This window comes from Botryllus schlosseri, chromosome 12, assembly GCF_051294905.1.
Source record: "Botryllus schlosseri isolate E-star chromosome 12, Bs_hap1, whole genome shotgun sequence".
In the NCBI taxonomy this organism is placed as follows: domain Eukaryota; kingdom Metazoa; phylum Chordata; class Ascidiacea; order Stolidobranchia; family Styelidae; genus Botryllus; species Botryllus schlosseri.
The window spans coordinates 17,128,005-17,141,635 of NC_137247.1; the positions used below are offsets into that span (position 1 = coordinate 17,128,005).

Consider the following 13,631-nt stretch of genomic DNA (forward strand, 5'->3'; position numbering starts at 1 on the left):
GTGACTATAGAAGACTGCAATGACAGCAACGTGGAAGATTCTGGATATCTTATCTCATAATATGATGACATTCAGCAGTGGATTCAAAGACTGCATCTCATTGCAGGGAAAAATGATGCGCTGCGAACGATATTGGGTGTCTTCAAGTTTGTTAACTACAGACACTGCTCAGCGGAAATGCCTTGCTAGATCACTAGGTTACTCTCCAGTCTCCAATTGCAGTGCAGATGGCTGATTTTTATGCACTTGTCAATCATTTTTGTATGTTACCGGTCATATTACAACTTTACAAGGTGTCAACTGTCTGTGTTTTGGTTTGTAATCAATAGTGTCTTCTGGTCAAAGCTATCGAAAGATATCGGGGGCAAAACTAACAATACTCCGTAAAACTCCGGAAAAATATCTGTTGTAAACTCCGACTCCACTCCGGGTATCACAAAATTGGCAAAACTCCGCTCCGACTCCACTCCGACTCCGCTCCGGTGCTCATCACTGAGCGTTACTCTCTTCCATCCTCAAATCAATAGTTAACGTGAAACGTTCATGGAAATAAACCACATGCTAAGTCAAAGAATGTATGATTGCTTCAGATAGGGGCTGGGTTTGATATTTGTGTTTTTAATGTCCTGTTCGCATTGTTTCAATCAATATTCCATACCATCCAGTGAGTAGATAATGATTATCGGAGTTTTTTCGGACCGGATCACGGTCATTTCTAGAATCCAGCCTAGTAGTCGGACCGGAGTCGGACCAGAGCTTTAAAAACAGGATCGGAGTAGGACCAGAGAATTTGTCGACCGGCTCCGCACGAATAGGCTATGTACGTATGGAAAGTGGAGAGCTATCGGATAACGACATATATGTTACGTTGTTGTAATGATATGCAAATCCGTGTCTTTCAATGTAAAAATAACCGCTTTAGGAGCTATAGAAGTATATGTGTGTGCCTTAAATTGTTCTTCATAAGTAAACTTGGGTATGTTTATTCGGACTGAAGTTCTGAAATTTGAAATGCGGTTCCGACACCAAAACAGATTGAGAGCAGAACTGTATAGTGCGAAACGAGTCAGACTTGCTGTACAGACATTAGCCATTCTCATGCTTATTAGAATCAACTCAGATTTCATATGAAGTGGGGGGGACATGTTTTAAACAGGTATGTTTAAATTGATTTCCGTTTTAAATGTAACCCTTATCTCTACCTTTTTGTTGTCACGGACCCCTTTGACAATCATTTAATTTTCGACTCAGCCTAAATTTTGTCTGAACTGAAGGTCAATTAGAATACTATTGTAATAATGATTCTACTCAACTACTGCACTGTATGAAATTATTATTATTGTTGTTGTTGTTGTTGTTGAAGAATTAAAAACAACAGAACACACGAACAAAGGAATAGAATTTGAATACATTATTGGCATAAAATTGAATAAACAATTGACATAATACTGAAAAAAATTTAAAAATATATTGAAAGAAAATGGAAAATTATATAAATAACGACAAAATAGGCCGATGATGAAACTTCTTCGATGTAAGCAAATTTAACTAAAGGGCTGTTGTTGCCTGTCCTGGACTAAACCGCATGATTTCTATTACTATCAAGTGTTTTCGCCACTTTAAAATCTAAATCACCCCTGGTGAGTTCCGAACGACCGACAAAAGGAAATTCGTCGCGTGAGTGACGATACTATTACCCGACGTTTCCCATGTTCTAAATTAAGAAGTACATGATGTTTGTTAAAATCGCTAGTAATTTGTATCACTTGAGTTTGGAAGCCGCCCAAATGGACAGTAATCGGTGGACCTATAAATATATCGGCGTGTGTAAAGTGTAAAACTTTCACCTCACAATGCTTTACCTTAGAAAGGTATGTATAACACTCTGAATAGGTATAGACTACTAACAGAAGTATTACTCCTGTGATGGAATATCAAAGTATCAAACATATGTCACACAATTTGACGTTTGAAATATTCTCATCATGAATATTATTTTATTAGATAGAACAACTTCCATCAAGGAGTGCAGGAAAATATTATTGGAGTATCTTGGTGACATGACGAAAAACGGCACCATAAAAGAATTTCAAACACTCAAGCTCCTTAGTGAATCTGGAGATGAGACTATAAAGCATATGAAGAAAAAAGTACAGAGAATCATCATCATCGATCTGCCATACCTGCTATCGAACGATTACATATTATTGGCCTCAATGATTGAAAGACTGTCACATCTCGCAGAAGTGAAACTGGATCATTTTACTTTGAACCAAGATCTGATTGAACTCTTGAAAGGACTTCTCTCATCTGTTGATACGTTCAAGGTAATATCATAATTGCGGCCGCCGGCAGTTATATTGAGTCTCAATAACATCGGATCGGAATATCCATGCGATGACTCTTCACATTCATTCGTAAATTAGTTGTTTTCCTTAATATCTAAATCACAATCGCAACATCACCCACGGAATAATCTTATTGTCCTCAACACATTGACAAGTATGAAATTAAGGTTGTAACCAGGGCTTTGGAGCCGGAGCCGGAGCCCCGGAGCCGTGCATTTTCACCGGAGCTGGAGCCGGAGCCGGAGCTCTACATAAAATTCAGCCGGAGCCGGAGCCGGAGCTGGAGCCCGTTATTTGAGGAGTAGCTCCGGCTCCGACCTATTTCATAAGATGCTATTATATATGCAACAACCACATCTGCTGATTTATCATAATTGAACAGCAGGCCTGAATTTTAATGCTGTGAACAGCAATGACATAGAGTAAAGTGCGTTCTAATGCAACTATGATATTGTCGACAATTGACAAGTATTCATTACGACGTCAAAAGCCGGCACGGCGGCACCTACATGTCTTCGTTGCTACATCGGATGTTACTGACAGCTGACAGATTCTAGATTACTATAGATAACAACTAACCTATGGGTAGATTAGTTATCTATATAGACCAGGAATCTCCAACCTTTTCAGTTGAAGGGACACATGCAATTGATGAACGAGTGCACGGTGCTATAGCCGCGCCAAGCGGGTAAAATTAAGTTTATAAATAAACTAGGTCAATAATATTACTTGAGTATATTGCGGGTCTATTGTATACCGCCCGCTAGGCTCAGTTTGCAAGGACACGACTATTCGGCGTCTGGCCACATCGATATCGAAGGTCTCCTATAATATGCGATAATCATTTTGTGCCTACATTTCACCGTCGACGATCTTCATGCGAGCGCAAACGCGAAAAGACTTTCTCCCGTAATTGCGAATACAGTTAGACTCAATCGGGTAAATTAGGCGTTTTTTTCATTTTCAGTAGGGGGTAGGCTACCAAGCAAGAACTCGTGTGACAATTAAACACGCGAAGCGTGAAGAAGAATTTCGCTACTATTTTAGTTTATTGTAATGTACCACGATTTACTGAAAATGTGACTGGTCCCTGGATCTGCCAATGCGTTGGAACTGATATTTTAGTCCTCAACATCCCAAGTGTCGCAGCCAGAATTGTAATTTTTGGTTGGCATTGCAAGTTCACAATCGGAGCAATTTATTTTCGATAATATAATAGGAAATTACCTCGCGGGCCACGCAAAACCCTCTCGCGGGCCACATTTGCCCCGCGGGTTGGCTACCACTGATATAGACAGACCCATTCGATAATATCAGAGCCGGAGCCGGAGCTGGAGCCGGAGCAGTGGTAATATTGCGGCTCCGGAGCTGGAGCCGGAGCTAATGTATGATGGAAGATAGCTCCGGAGCCGGAGCTGGAGCAGTTTAAATTTACGGCTGCTCCAAAGCCCTGGTTGTAACCTTGACACCACAACTCTGACAGCGCAGCATGTGGGCATTACGTAACGAATTCCGAAGGTAGATGGATTCGAGTTCCTCGCTAGTTTTTCAAGAATGAGTACGGAAGCCGCATGGGCGTCATAAGCGGGGCCGTAATTGCCGCACCTCAAAACAATTGCGCAAAAATTGTCTAACCATGTCTCTCTAATAATTAGATTTGTACTATGTATTTTTCCAATATTTCGATTACATTTCTCGATGCCTTCGCGTGCCGCACAAAATGTCGTCACGGGCCGTAGTTTGCCCACCACTGCTGTATGGGGTGCAATCAAATTCCAACGTCATATACGCTTGTGTCTTTGAACAGCGGTCGGAGAGAACAGTTTTCTTTAGAAACCAGTCCGCAGTGCATAAAAAGGTTGCCTATCCCTGGTCAAAGCTATAGAAGAAACCACCTCCCTCTGCTCCACCGGTAAATCTGTTCACGTTAGCATAAAAAATATAGTCGGCTAATGCTAATATATATAATGCAATTACCAATATTATTAACTTAAATTCCCTTACAAATTCCAATACAAATATATGTAGGGAAATTAAATCACTCCAGATGTTTGGTGGATCACCCTATAGTGCTCACAAAAACGTTTTTTTTTTTGTGGGGGGGGCTGACAAAGTGCTTTCAGACTTTTTATAAGACATGTATTACACGGATGAGATGGCGAGGAGGAGCCTAGATAATCCTGCAGAACATAGTGATATAGCCTAGGTCGCGAGATAACGTAGTGGCATAATCCATAGCTGCAACACCAATGGGTTGCGGCTTGCAGGTTCGAGTCCGTCCGAGGTCGATCCCAGAGTACCTACCTAAGTGCTTGAGGTTTATCTAGACTCCTACAAATGGATCTTGCAACAAGTCGGCAGATCGGAATAAAAATACTGAATATCGGCCTGGTGTAAATGACCATTGTAGTAGACAAACACCATGAACACCACAAACAAATCAAACTGACTTATCTATAGGATTTTTAGAGTTGACCTTGTTCGGACTCGAACCCGCAACCCATTGATGTTACACAGCTAAAAATTATTTCACTTGGCTATCTCGCCACGCGCGTAGTTGTTGTTGTTGTTTAGTGGTATTCATGGCGTTTGTGGACTGTGGTGGTCATTTACACCATATGGGTATTCATTATTTTGATTCCGTAGCTGCCGACTAGTTACAGGGCCCACTTCTTGGCTTTTTAAAGACACTGTTTTCGTGGTGAAATTGCGAGTATATAGGAGCTTATCTATAGATATACCCCCCAACACTTGGGATGGGATTATGCTGTCGAGTGTCGACCTCGAACCCGCAACCTATATTGACGTTGCAGCTTTGGATCACAACTCTGTCTCGCCACACACAATGCTTCGTATGAGTAATGGCTTAAAATGGATGCCGACAAGTTGCGCGATAATTCCGGAATACGGGTGTATGATTGTATGAAGAAGAATTAATACACGTACCATATGAATATAATGCATGACTGGTAGTTAGGATGGGATTACTGTTTTAAAAGCAACAAAATATCGATTCACTCGTCATATATATTCATTTGCCTTGATAAAGTTATTATATTAGATTCCGCGCTCTGGTACCGAGTAAAATGTAGGTTGCCACTCCTGCAAAATAAATTTAACAACTTTTATCCTCTTCCAGCTTCGGGAACTGGTCATCAGCGATCCTAAAATGCCTTCCGACGCTTATTCTGATGTCGTAGCTGTCGTCAAAGCGACCAAATGCTCTGCTGTACTTTTCTTCTACAGCGATCTTTCAAAGGAAAAACTGGAATCGTTCCGGACGGGCTGCAAGGAAAGTCAAGTCTCAGTAAGCGGGGAATAAATTTCCTATCCATCTCATGCTATAGGTACCATATGTCCTCATTTCAGAGGATTTCTCCTCTTTTTACAAAAAAAACCGAAAGTCTTCCGATGACCTCCAAATGTCCTTGTTGAAATTTAGTAACAAAATTACCAAAATATATCAGCGAATTGCAAAACGGATAAATCAAAGTCGAGCCGTGTAAATACTGCAACACCTTACATCGTGAGAGTTTGAAGACGATGCCGTCTGCCCACAGTAGTGTTCGAAAAGTTTCAATTCGGTGCTTCGTTCAAGAAAGGTAACCGTCGTGTAGAACACTCAAACACGAACTGGATTACAAAGCTTAACACAACGTACACCTAAGTATCGCACACTAGGGCCGAGGTCTAAAACTCAAATGCGCTCGCGTGTCAATTTCCTAGTTTTTGATGACGCGGCGGGCCGCAGCATCAATAATTGGGATATTCAATGTATAATTTCCAAGTAGGCCTTATGTGAATGGAGATGGCAGACATGCATCCCACAAACACAGCGAAATGTATTTTACTATATTGTCTTGTTCCCGCTTGACAGGGAAAGAATCACATTTTAAAATATTTGAGTAATTGTTTTTGTGCCGGGCGTAATTAATTTGTTATAATAATCAGTTATAGATATCATGCATGAGGATGCGTCATGATATCGACAAGCTGTCGGGTTCTAATATTGCAGCTAGTGGACCTTTGACGTACCACAATTGTATGTAGAATATTTAACATTTCTACTGAAGATTGATCTGATATCAGAGCATTTGAGCGGTGCAGCGTAATCCGGGTTACGATATAGTCGTGGTAAGTAGGCTATTGTTACTGTCATTGCCAAAGTCAAATAGCGTTATATTTTGCCTCCGATTATTATTGGAACATATCAATACCAACTTGAATATCATCATTATTTAGCCATAGTAATAGCATTGCTTCTCAACCTTAGCGATTGTACCCTTTGATGTGGTTCGTCGTACCCCGAAGGGGTCTACCGGCACTGGTTAAGAACCCCTGGAATAGAAATGTCCAGTCGCCGATGAATTCATTGGTTTTACAGCTGTGAAGCGTACTACTACCTTACTCGTCACCGATAATAACATCACCTAGCATGCAACCAACTATACGTCACGGGGATCACATAATGACGATGGTTGCCATACTGACCTAATTAGATAACTATATAGCCGACGCAACGCATGCTATACGACCTTTTGATATACTGTTCCTCATGACAGTTTCATAGATTGTTGCGTCCGTAGGATTACCAAGTCACCGTTCAGAGTCACAAGTCCTTCTCTGATTGTAACGTTTGAGTCATTTTTATTTAATCACCAAGTCAATTCGAAATCGAGTACTTTTACGAAAGGTCGTTCCAATACAAATTACAATTTTCAGTCACCAATCATTATCGGGTCATGTTTTATAATCATGAACTAGAAATGTGACGTAATAGCTGATCTTCTACAGTAGTGGCAGGGCATGGTATGGTATAGTATGGAACGAGGATTTTTCATACTCCATACTTACCTTACTCTCTTCATACCATACTTGCAATTTTCCATACCATACCAACATTGTTCAACACCATACTTGATACATATTCCATACTTTCAAATACTTCAATAACATAAGTAAAGTACCCTTTCTAGCACATGTATTATTTATATTTCTGGTTTAATTATTGCCTTAACCAGCCATGATGCGAATCTAATTCCTGGTAATAGTTTTACAGAGTCTGTTTTGGTGAGGTTTAGTTCACGGTGGTGAGGTGCCGTGAACGTCTACAGTAGGGCTCTTCAAAATGACCTTTTTTCTCAAATCGTACTTGCTACTTGATAAAATTGTTAGGTTACCTAATTGAAGCCTAACCACCAAATTCGGTTCAATTCCAACCAGTAGCCGCATTGCTACAGGAGAAGAAAGTTTCTATTTATTAAAAAAATAAATAACAAAAATGTGAAGGAAAAAACCGGGGGCGAGAAAGTTGACAGTTGACCTTATTTTTCAGTCACCGACCACCACGAAGTGGGCAAAATTGCCATTTTTCAGGAATTTCCGCCAGATTGGCAACTTTTAAAATGTTGAAATAGTGTCCTCTTTCCAGATTTCCAAAATATGGTAACCCTACGTTACAGTAGCTTGCAAATGGGAGTCTGTAGCCTACTGATGGTATTTACATTACTACTATCCTCGTTCCTCACACTAGTCGAACAGGTATTACGAAAGTATGATGATTGTTTAGCGAAATTAAGCAGAAAGTTAATTTAGCGTCATTTCTCCAGCCTGTCGCAGACTCAGACGGGCTGATATACTGTATGTCTGCCACTACACAAGCTTCCATACCAGGCTTGTGGTTGCGTAATAATTATAGTGCGACAATATTAATTCACTATGGCTTGTGATAGCTATGATTAGTGGTGCGTCGTAAGTGAAACAAGTTTTTACAATTGCGTCGCAACATCAAAAGTTTCACTGCCCTTGAATTATTTGAATTATTCCAGGTCAGATTATTCACGATTTTCATTCGCACTCATCCGGGATTTTCATTCGCACCATTCGCACCACCTTCGTCATTCGCACTTGATCCGGATTTTCTTTCGCACTATTCGCACCACCTTCGTCATTCGTACTGCAATTTTTTTCATTCGCACTAGTACGAACCGTCACACAGGTTGAAAAGCACTGGTCTACAGCTTCCGCGAGCAAAATGAGATCGTCAGCGGATTGTTATCTAGGACCAGACATGGGGTAATCGCGATTAGTAATCGTAATCGATTACGACGAATACAGCATTTTCAATTAATCGTAATCGCAATCGACTACTTCCCATATCTCATCGATTTCTCTGTGAAAGAACGATTACTTTTTATTTTTGCAAGGACTGTGACATAAACTGAACATTCGTGAACAAGGAAGAGATATTATAACAGGCTCGTGACAGCGCAAAAGTCTGATTGTCAAACGCCACAGCTCATTATTACGTGAGAAGCAGCCTATTAGCTTTGCGCGTCATTGCGTAAGAAGTATCCACACTAAATAGATATTCGATGTACGTACGTCGTACATTAGTGTCATTGTAAGAACAGTAGAACACCCGCCGTGCTGTATATCAGGTTATCAACACGTTCCACACGCCACTACCTCGCAGCAGTATAATTTATCTCCGCTCCGCCTAGTTTCAAATAGTAACTTATGAGTTGATGCTTGGTTATGCTTATGCTTAGTTAAACGCAATTTGACCGCAGCTGCTTGGCGAGCAGTAGGCCTATCTAGTACGTACGTACACCGGACAAAGATTTGAAATTTTGTACTCGTCAAATAAAACATTGCGATTTCCATAACGAAGCAGTAAAAATCAACAGCTGGTGATATATATATATCAGAACCGATCCGTTTTTACCGTTTCTCGTAACTACAGCTAGCAGTACAATATCTGTATTAAGTTGTAGGCAGAATTTTATGTTCGCTTCGTCTTATTCTCATATGACTCTATACTTGAAACGGGCGCCAATCAATATTTCACAATTCTTTACTCAACATTGGGACCTGCCACCATGGCCATAGGCTTATATATCATGTTAGCATGGGTTGTAGCTGAAATCAGGACAAAAACAGCAATTCGTCCCCCGGTCTTTGGCCCCCATAGGGTGGTAATCGCAAGTTGAAGACTGAATTTCGTCAATAATTGCATTATATTACTATTAATTTTTAATCCTTTCTCAGCCCTCGATGGTTAGATTTACCTGTAGAGTTTGTAATCTTGGTATTTGTCGACTACAACGGTCAGTTACTCCAGGCCGATTTCCTGCATTCTGCACCCAATGGCGTTGCAGCCATGGCGCTATCTCGCCACACAATTACCTACATGTAGAGCTGGGGGCACGTAGGCCTAATTCATAATTATAACCTCTGGTATCTTGTTATAATTACTTTAGTGTATGTTGTTAATTCGTGACCTCCGGTTTGTTATATAATCCAACACTGTAGTGGCTCAAGCGTATAGCAGACTAAAAAAAAACTTTCGTGATACGCACAAACAAATTGTCATGTCTTTATATCTGACTGCATGTCTAGCAACTCAAGTTGTAAATTACCAGGGTCAGTGGCCACGTTAACTACAATAGGACTTGAAAACATTTTCATCATGGGCAAAAAAGCATTCATTCCGTCAATGCGGCCGTTGAACTTAGCAATCAAGTCAAATGATCTATTGGTTTGATCGTCAGATAGCGTTGTAAAACGTGTTGTAAGACCACCTGCACTTAATTAAGTCTGATTATGACCAGACTTAAATTTGAGTGACGATCCAAACGCATTTGAGTGTGAGCATAATTTTTGACGTGAGTTGAGTAACGAAATCGTTGCTGAGTAGATAATCGCTACTCGACAGCAAAGAAATTGGTCTCCACCCTTAATTATAAACTCCAGATTCCAAGCCAAGCTAGCGTAATTTTTGAATATCAATTTTTTTGTTTCTTCTAAATTGATTTTATAATATTTTTGTTGGATTTTCCAACGTCAATGGGAGCCGCAAGTAGGCTAGCTCGGAGCCGCGGTTGGGAATCACTGATCTAGAGAGGATTTTCAAGTTAATTAGATCTCTCGAAAATACTCTATACTCAAAATACTCAACTTATGTTGGTTTACGAAACACTTTTTGAGTCCCCTTCGAGCTCCCTCCCTACCCTATTGGGAAATTTGGGGTGCAGCAATTATGGCCCTGGCAAGAATGCAAATCATTGGCCGCGATAAATTGACCTTTATAAAAATGGTCAATGGGTACATTATGACGTAACAAGAAAATGACGCATCTCTTTTAAAGGAAGTTTGTTATCTCATTAGGCCTCTTCAGCGCAATCCATATATTGTCTTCCAACATAGCTTCTAAGATGCGAAATAAATGTAGTCATGAGTAATCGTGATTACTTTTCCAATGTAATCGTAATCGTAATCGACTACTTCCTGATTTTGCTGTAATCGTAATCGTAATCGTAATCGCGTCATTCAGAAGTAATCGTAATCGCAATCGATTACAACCATGAAGTAATCACCCCATGTCTGTCTAGGACCCACCATAAGAATATTATCGCATGTCCGATACATTGGCATGAGGCACATGCAAGTTCGAAGTAAATATTCGCACAATAATTTATAATATAGGCGCACCCACAAAATATTCCAGCTGCAAGCGATCAATACTGCAGCGATGTGCGTGATTATTAGTGCAGTATTTGGTTGAGGTTAGCGTGGCGAGAATTTCAAACTATATCTACTGCACTCCCTGATCTATAATTCTAATGCGAGAGCGTTTGAAATATGACCAATAAGATATCTCGGTACGTAAATAGTGTAAATGTGGCGGACAGTGTTTCAGAAGAAATATAATTATCAATCACATTGAGCTATTAGTACGTTGCAGCATGATTGCTTGTAAGCTGTCGTCACTCAAGGAATGAGGTAGTTGGAGTAGCCTGCATTTCCAATTATTGCGTCACATGACAGACTATGCTCGGAGACAGACTTGGATAACTAGATAATTGTAGTTGTCCAATTTCACTAAATTAAAGCGAAATGCCAGTGATCTAATTCTAATCTAATTTGGTAAAGCTGAAAATTTTCTAGTTGTCCAAGTCTGCTCGGAGACGTCGTGTCTGGACTCGGTCGAATATCGGATCAACGTTACTGTTGCTATTATTGCATGACAAAATCATGTCATTCGAAATGCTCCAAAAACCGTTGCATAAGCGTGTATTTGTTCCTACACAGCGTTCAATAGTTCACACATAACAAAAGCGACCGTATTCCGTGAACAGCGAACAACGTACGCTACATGAAGCTTGCACAGATCCCGATAAAATGTATAAAATACCAAAGTATGGAAGTATGGAAATGTCGTTCCCTACCATAGATTAAAATCTTCCATTCCATACCATACTTGCATTGTTCCATATTCCATACCAAAATATGGATCCATACCATACCATACTTCCATACCATACCATTCCATACCATATACCATGACCGGAGCAGTGGTTTTCAACCGGGGGTCCGTGAAGCATTTTCAGGGGTCTGCAAAGCCTCTAAATTTGTAAAATGATTGACAACCTAATATTTAGTTATTCTTTCATTTAGGAAAAGCATGAGCCAGTTTCGCTTCGTAATTGATAAAACTTTAAGACTCGCATCATTCATATGGTCGCCTGATATGAAATATTCGACTGTGCAAACTAATTCTAATTGTAAAATTGCCATTAGCCTGCTGGTCAGGGCTATGGAGCAGCCGTAAATTTGCATTGCTCCAGCTCCGGAGCTTTCTTCTATCATACATTAGCTCCGGCTCCAGCTCCGGAGCCGCATTATTACCACTGCTCCGGCTCCAGCTCCGGCCCCGCTCTGAAAACTATCGGAGGTTTCTGTCTATATCAGGGGTGGGCAACCCCTGGCCCGCGAGAAGGTTTAGAGTCGCCCGCGAGCTAATTTCCCATTATATTATCGAAATCTGTTATATTATCGAAATTGAATTGCTCAGATTGTGAACTTGCAAGGCCAACCAAAAATATGATTAGTCTGGCCGCGACACTTGGGATGTTGATGACTAAATCAGTTTCGACGCATTGGCAGATCCAGGCTCCAGTCACGTCACGATTGAATCAAACTATATTCGTAATTACGAGAGAAAGTATTTGCTCGTTTGCGCTCGCAGAATGATCGTCGGCGACGAAATGCAGGCACAAAATGATTGTCGTCTATTAGCGGAAATGTTCGATATCGATATGTCCAGAAGACGAATAGTTCTGTCCTTGCAAACTGAGCCCAGCGGGCGGTACACAGTCGACCCGCAATATACCCAAGTAATAATATATATTAATTTTGAAAATTTTACGCGCCTGCCGCGGCTAGTCGGCATCGCACTCGTTCGTCAATTTCATGTGACCCTTTGGCCGAGAAGGTTGGCCAACCCTGGTCTATACAGATTACTAATTTACCCGTAGGTTAGTTATCTATAGTAGGCCTATACTAATCTAGAGTCTGACAGCCGTCAGTAACATCGGATGCAGCAACGAAGACATAGTTGCCGCCGTACCGGCTTGTGACGACATCATGATTACTTGTCAATTGTCGATAACATCATAGTTGCACTAGAACGCACTTTACTCCGTGCCATTGCTGTGTGCAGCATTAGAATTCTGATGCCGCGTTTTAACACTGGCACTGTCCGCGTTAACATTAAGCCATACAGATCAATTCGATTATTATTCAACTGCAATTGTAGTAAGAGCAATATGGAGGGATATAACGACGTGATCAAAAGAAATTCGATTTGTACCGAATGGCCAATGGTTTGAAGTTGGATATTGGTGCACTCGTTACCAGTCGATCCGGTGTCGATCAAGTTTATCTGAATATATTATTTTCCGGTTGAAAAAAAATCGAATAATCGAATTTAACACTGTGCCATGTAGGCCTACATTGCGCCATGCCCATAACGAATTAAACTATGCAGTAGGCACATTTCACAATGCGCATTTACAAGTCACAGTGCGCGATAATCCGGGAATACTAGAGTATCAAGCAGACATCAAGAATGAATTACCGAAACAGATGATTACAAATTGGACATCGCGTATCAAATCAGTAATTTGTCTCCAACATAAAATACCATGGGGTTTTGGGCCATCCCCTATTTACGCTCGAAAATCCTTACTGGAGTGAATGATTTGATGCGCAGTAATGAATTCTAATTAGCATGCATATTTGCATACTCAATAACACTGTCCAATTTCGCGGCCCGATTAAAGAGCTATCACGAAAGAACGAGTATTTACTCATACGATTCATAGCAAAGATAAGAGGGAATTTCTCGGCTCGTGCTCGTCATATCGACATGTGCAACGAAATTACGTTTTTATCCTCTCTCCCATTTCGCGTAATGCATTGTGATCATTATTTTCGAAC

At 40.6% G+C, this 13,631-nt stretch overlaps 1 protein-coding gene across 2 annotated transcripts in view; it reads left to right on the forward strand.

The window, feature by feature from the left end:
* The window catches only part of LOC145451758 (uncharacterized), a 197,782-nt gene that overhangs the window by 35,266 nt on the left and 148,885 nt on the right, over positions 1-13,631 (forward strand). For both annotated transcript variants that reach the window (XM_080329994.1, XM_080329995.1), the window contains exons 4-5: positions 2,005-2,327; positions 5,488-5,655. In XM_080329994.1, coding sequence (XP_080186120.1) covers positions 2,005-2,327; positions 5,488-5,655 — 491 coding nt within the window. The remainder of the gene's footprint in view (positions 1-2,004; positions 2,328-5,487; positions 5,656-13,631) is intronic.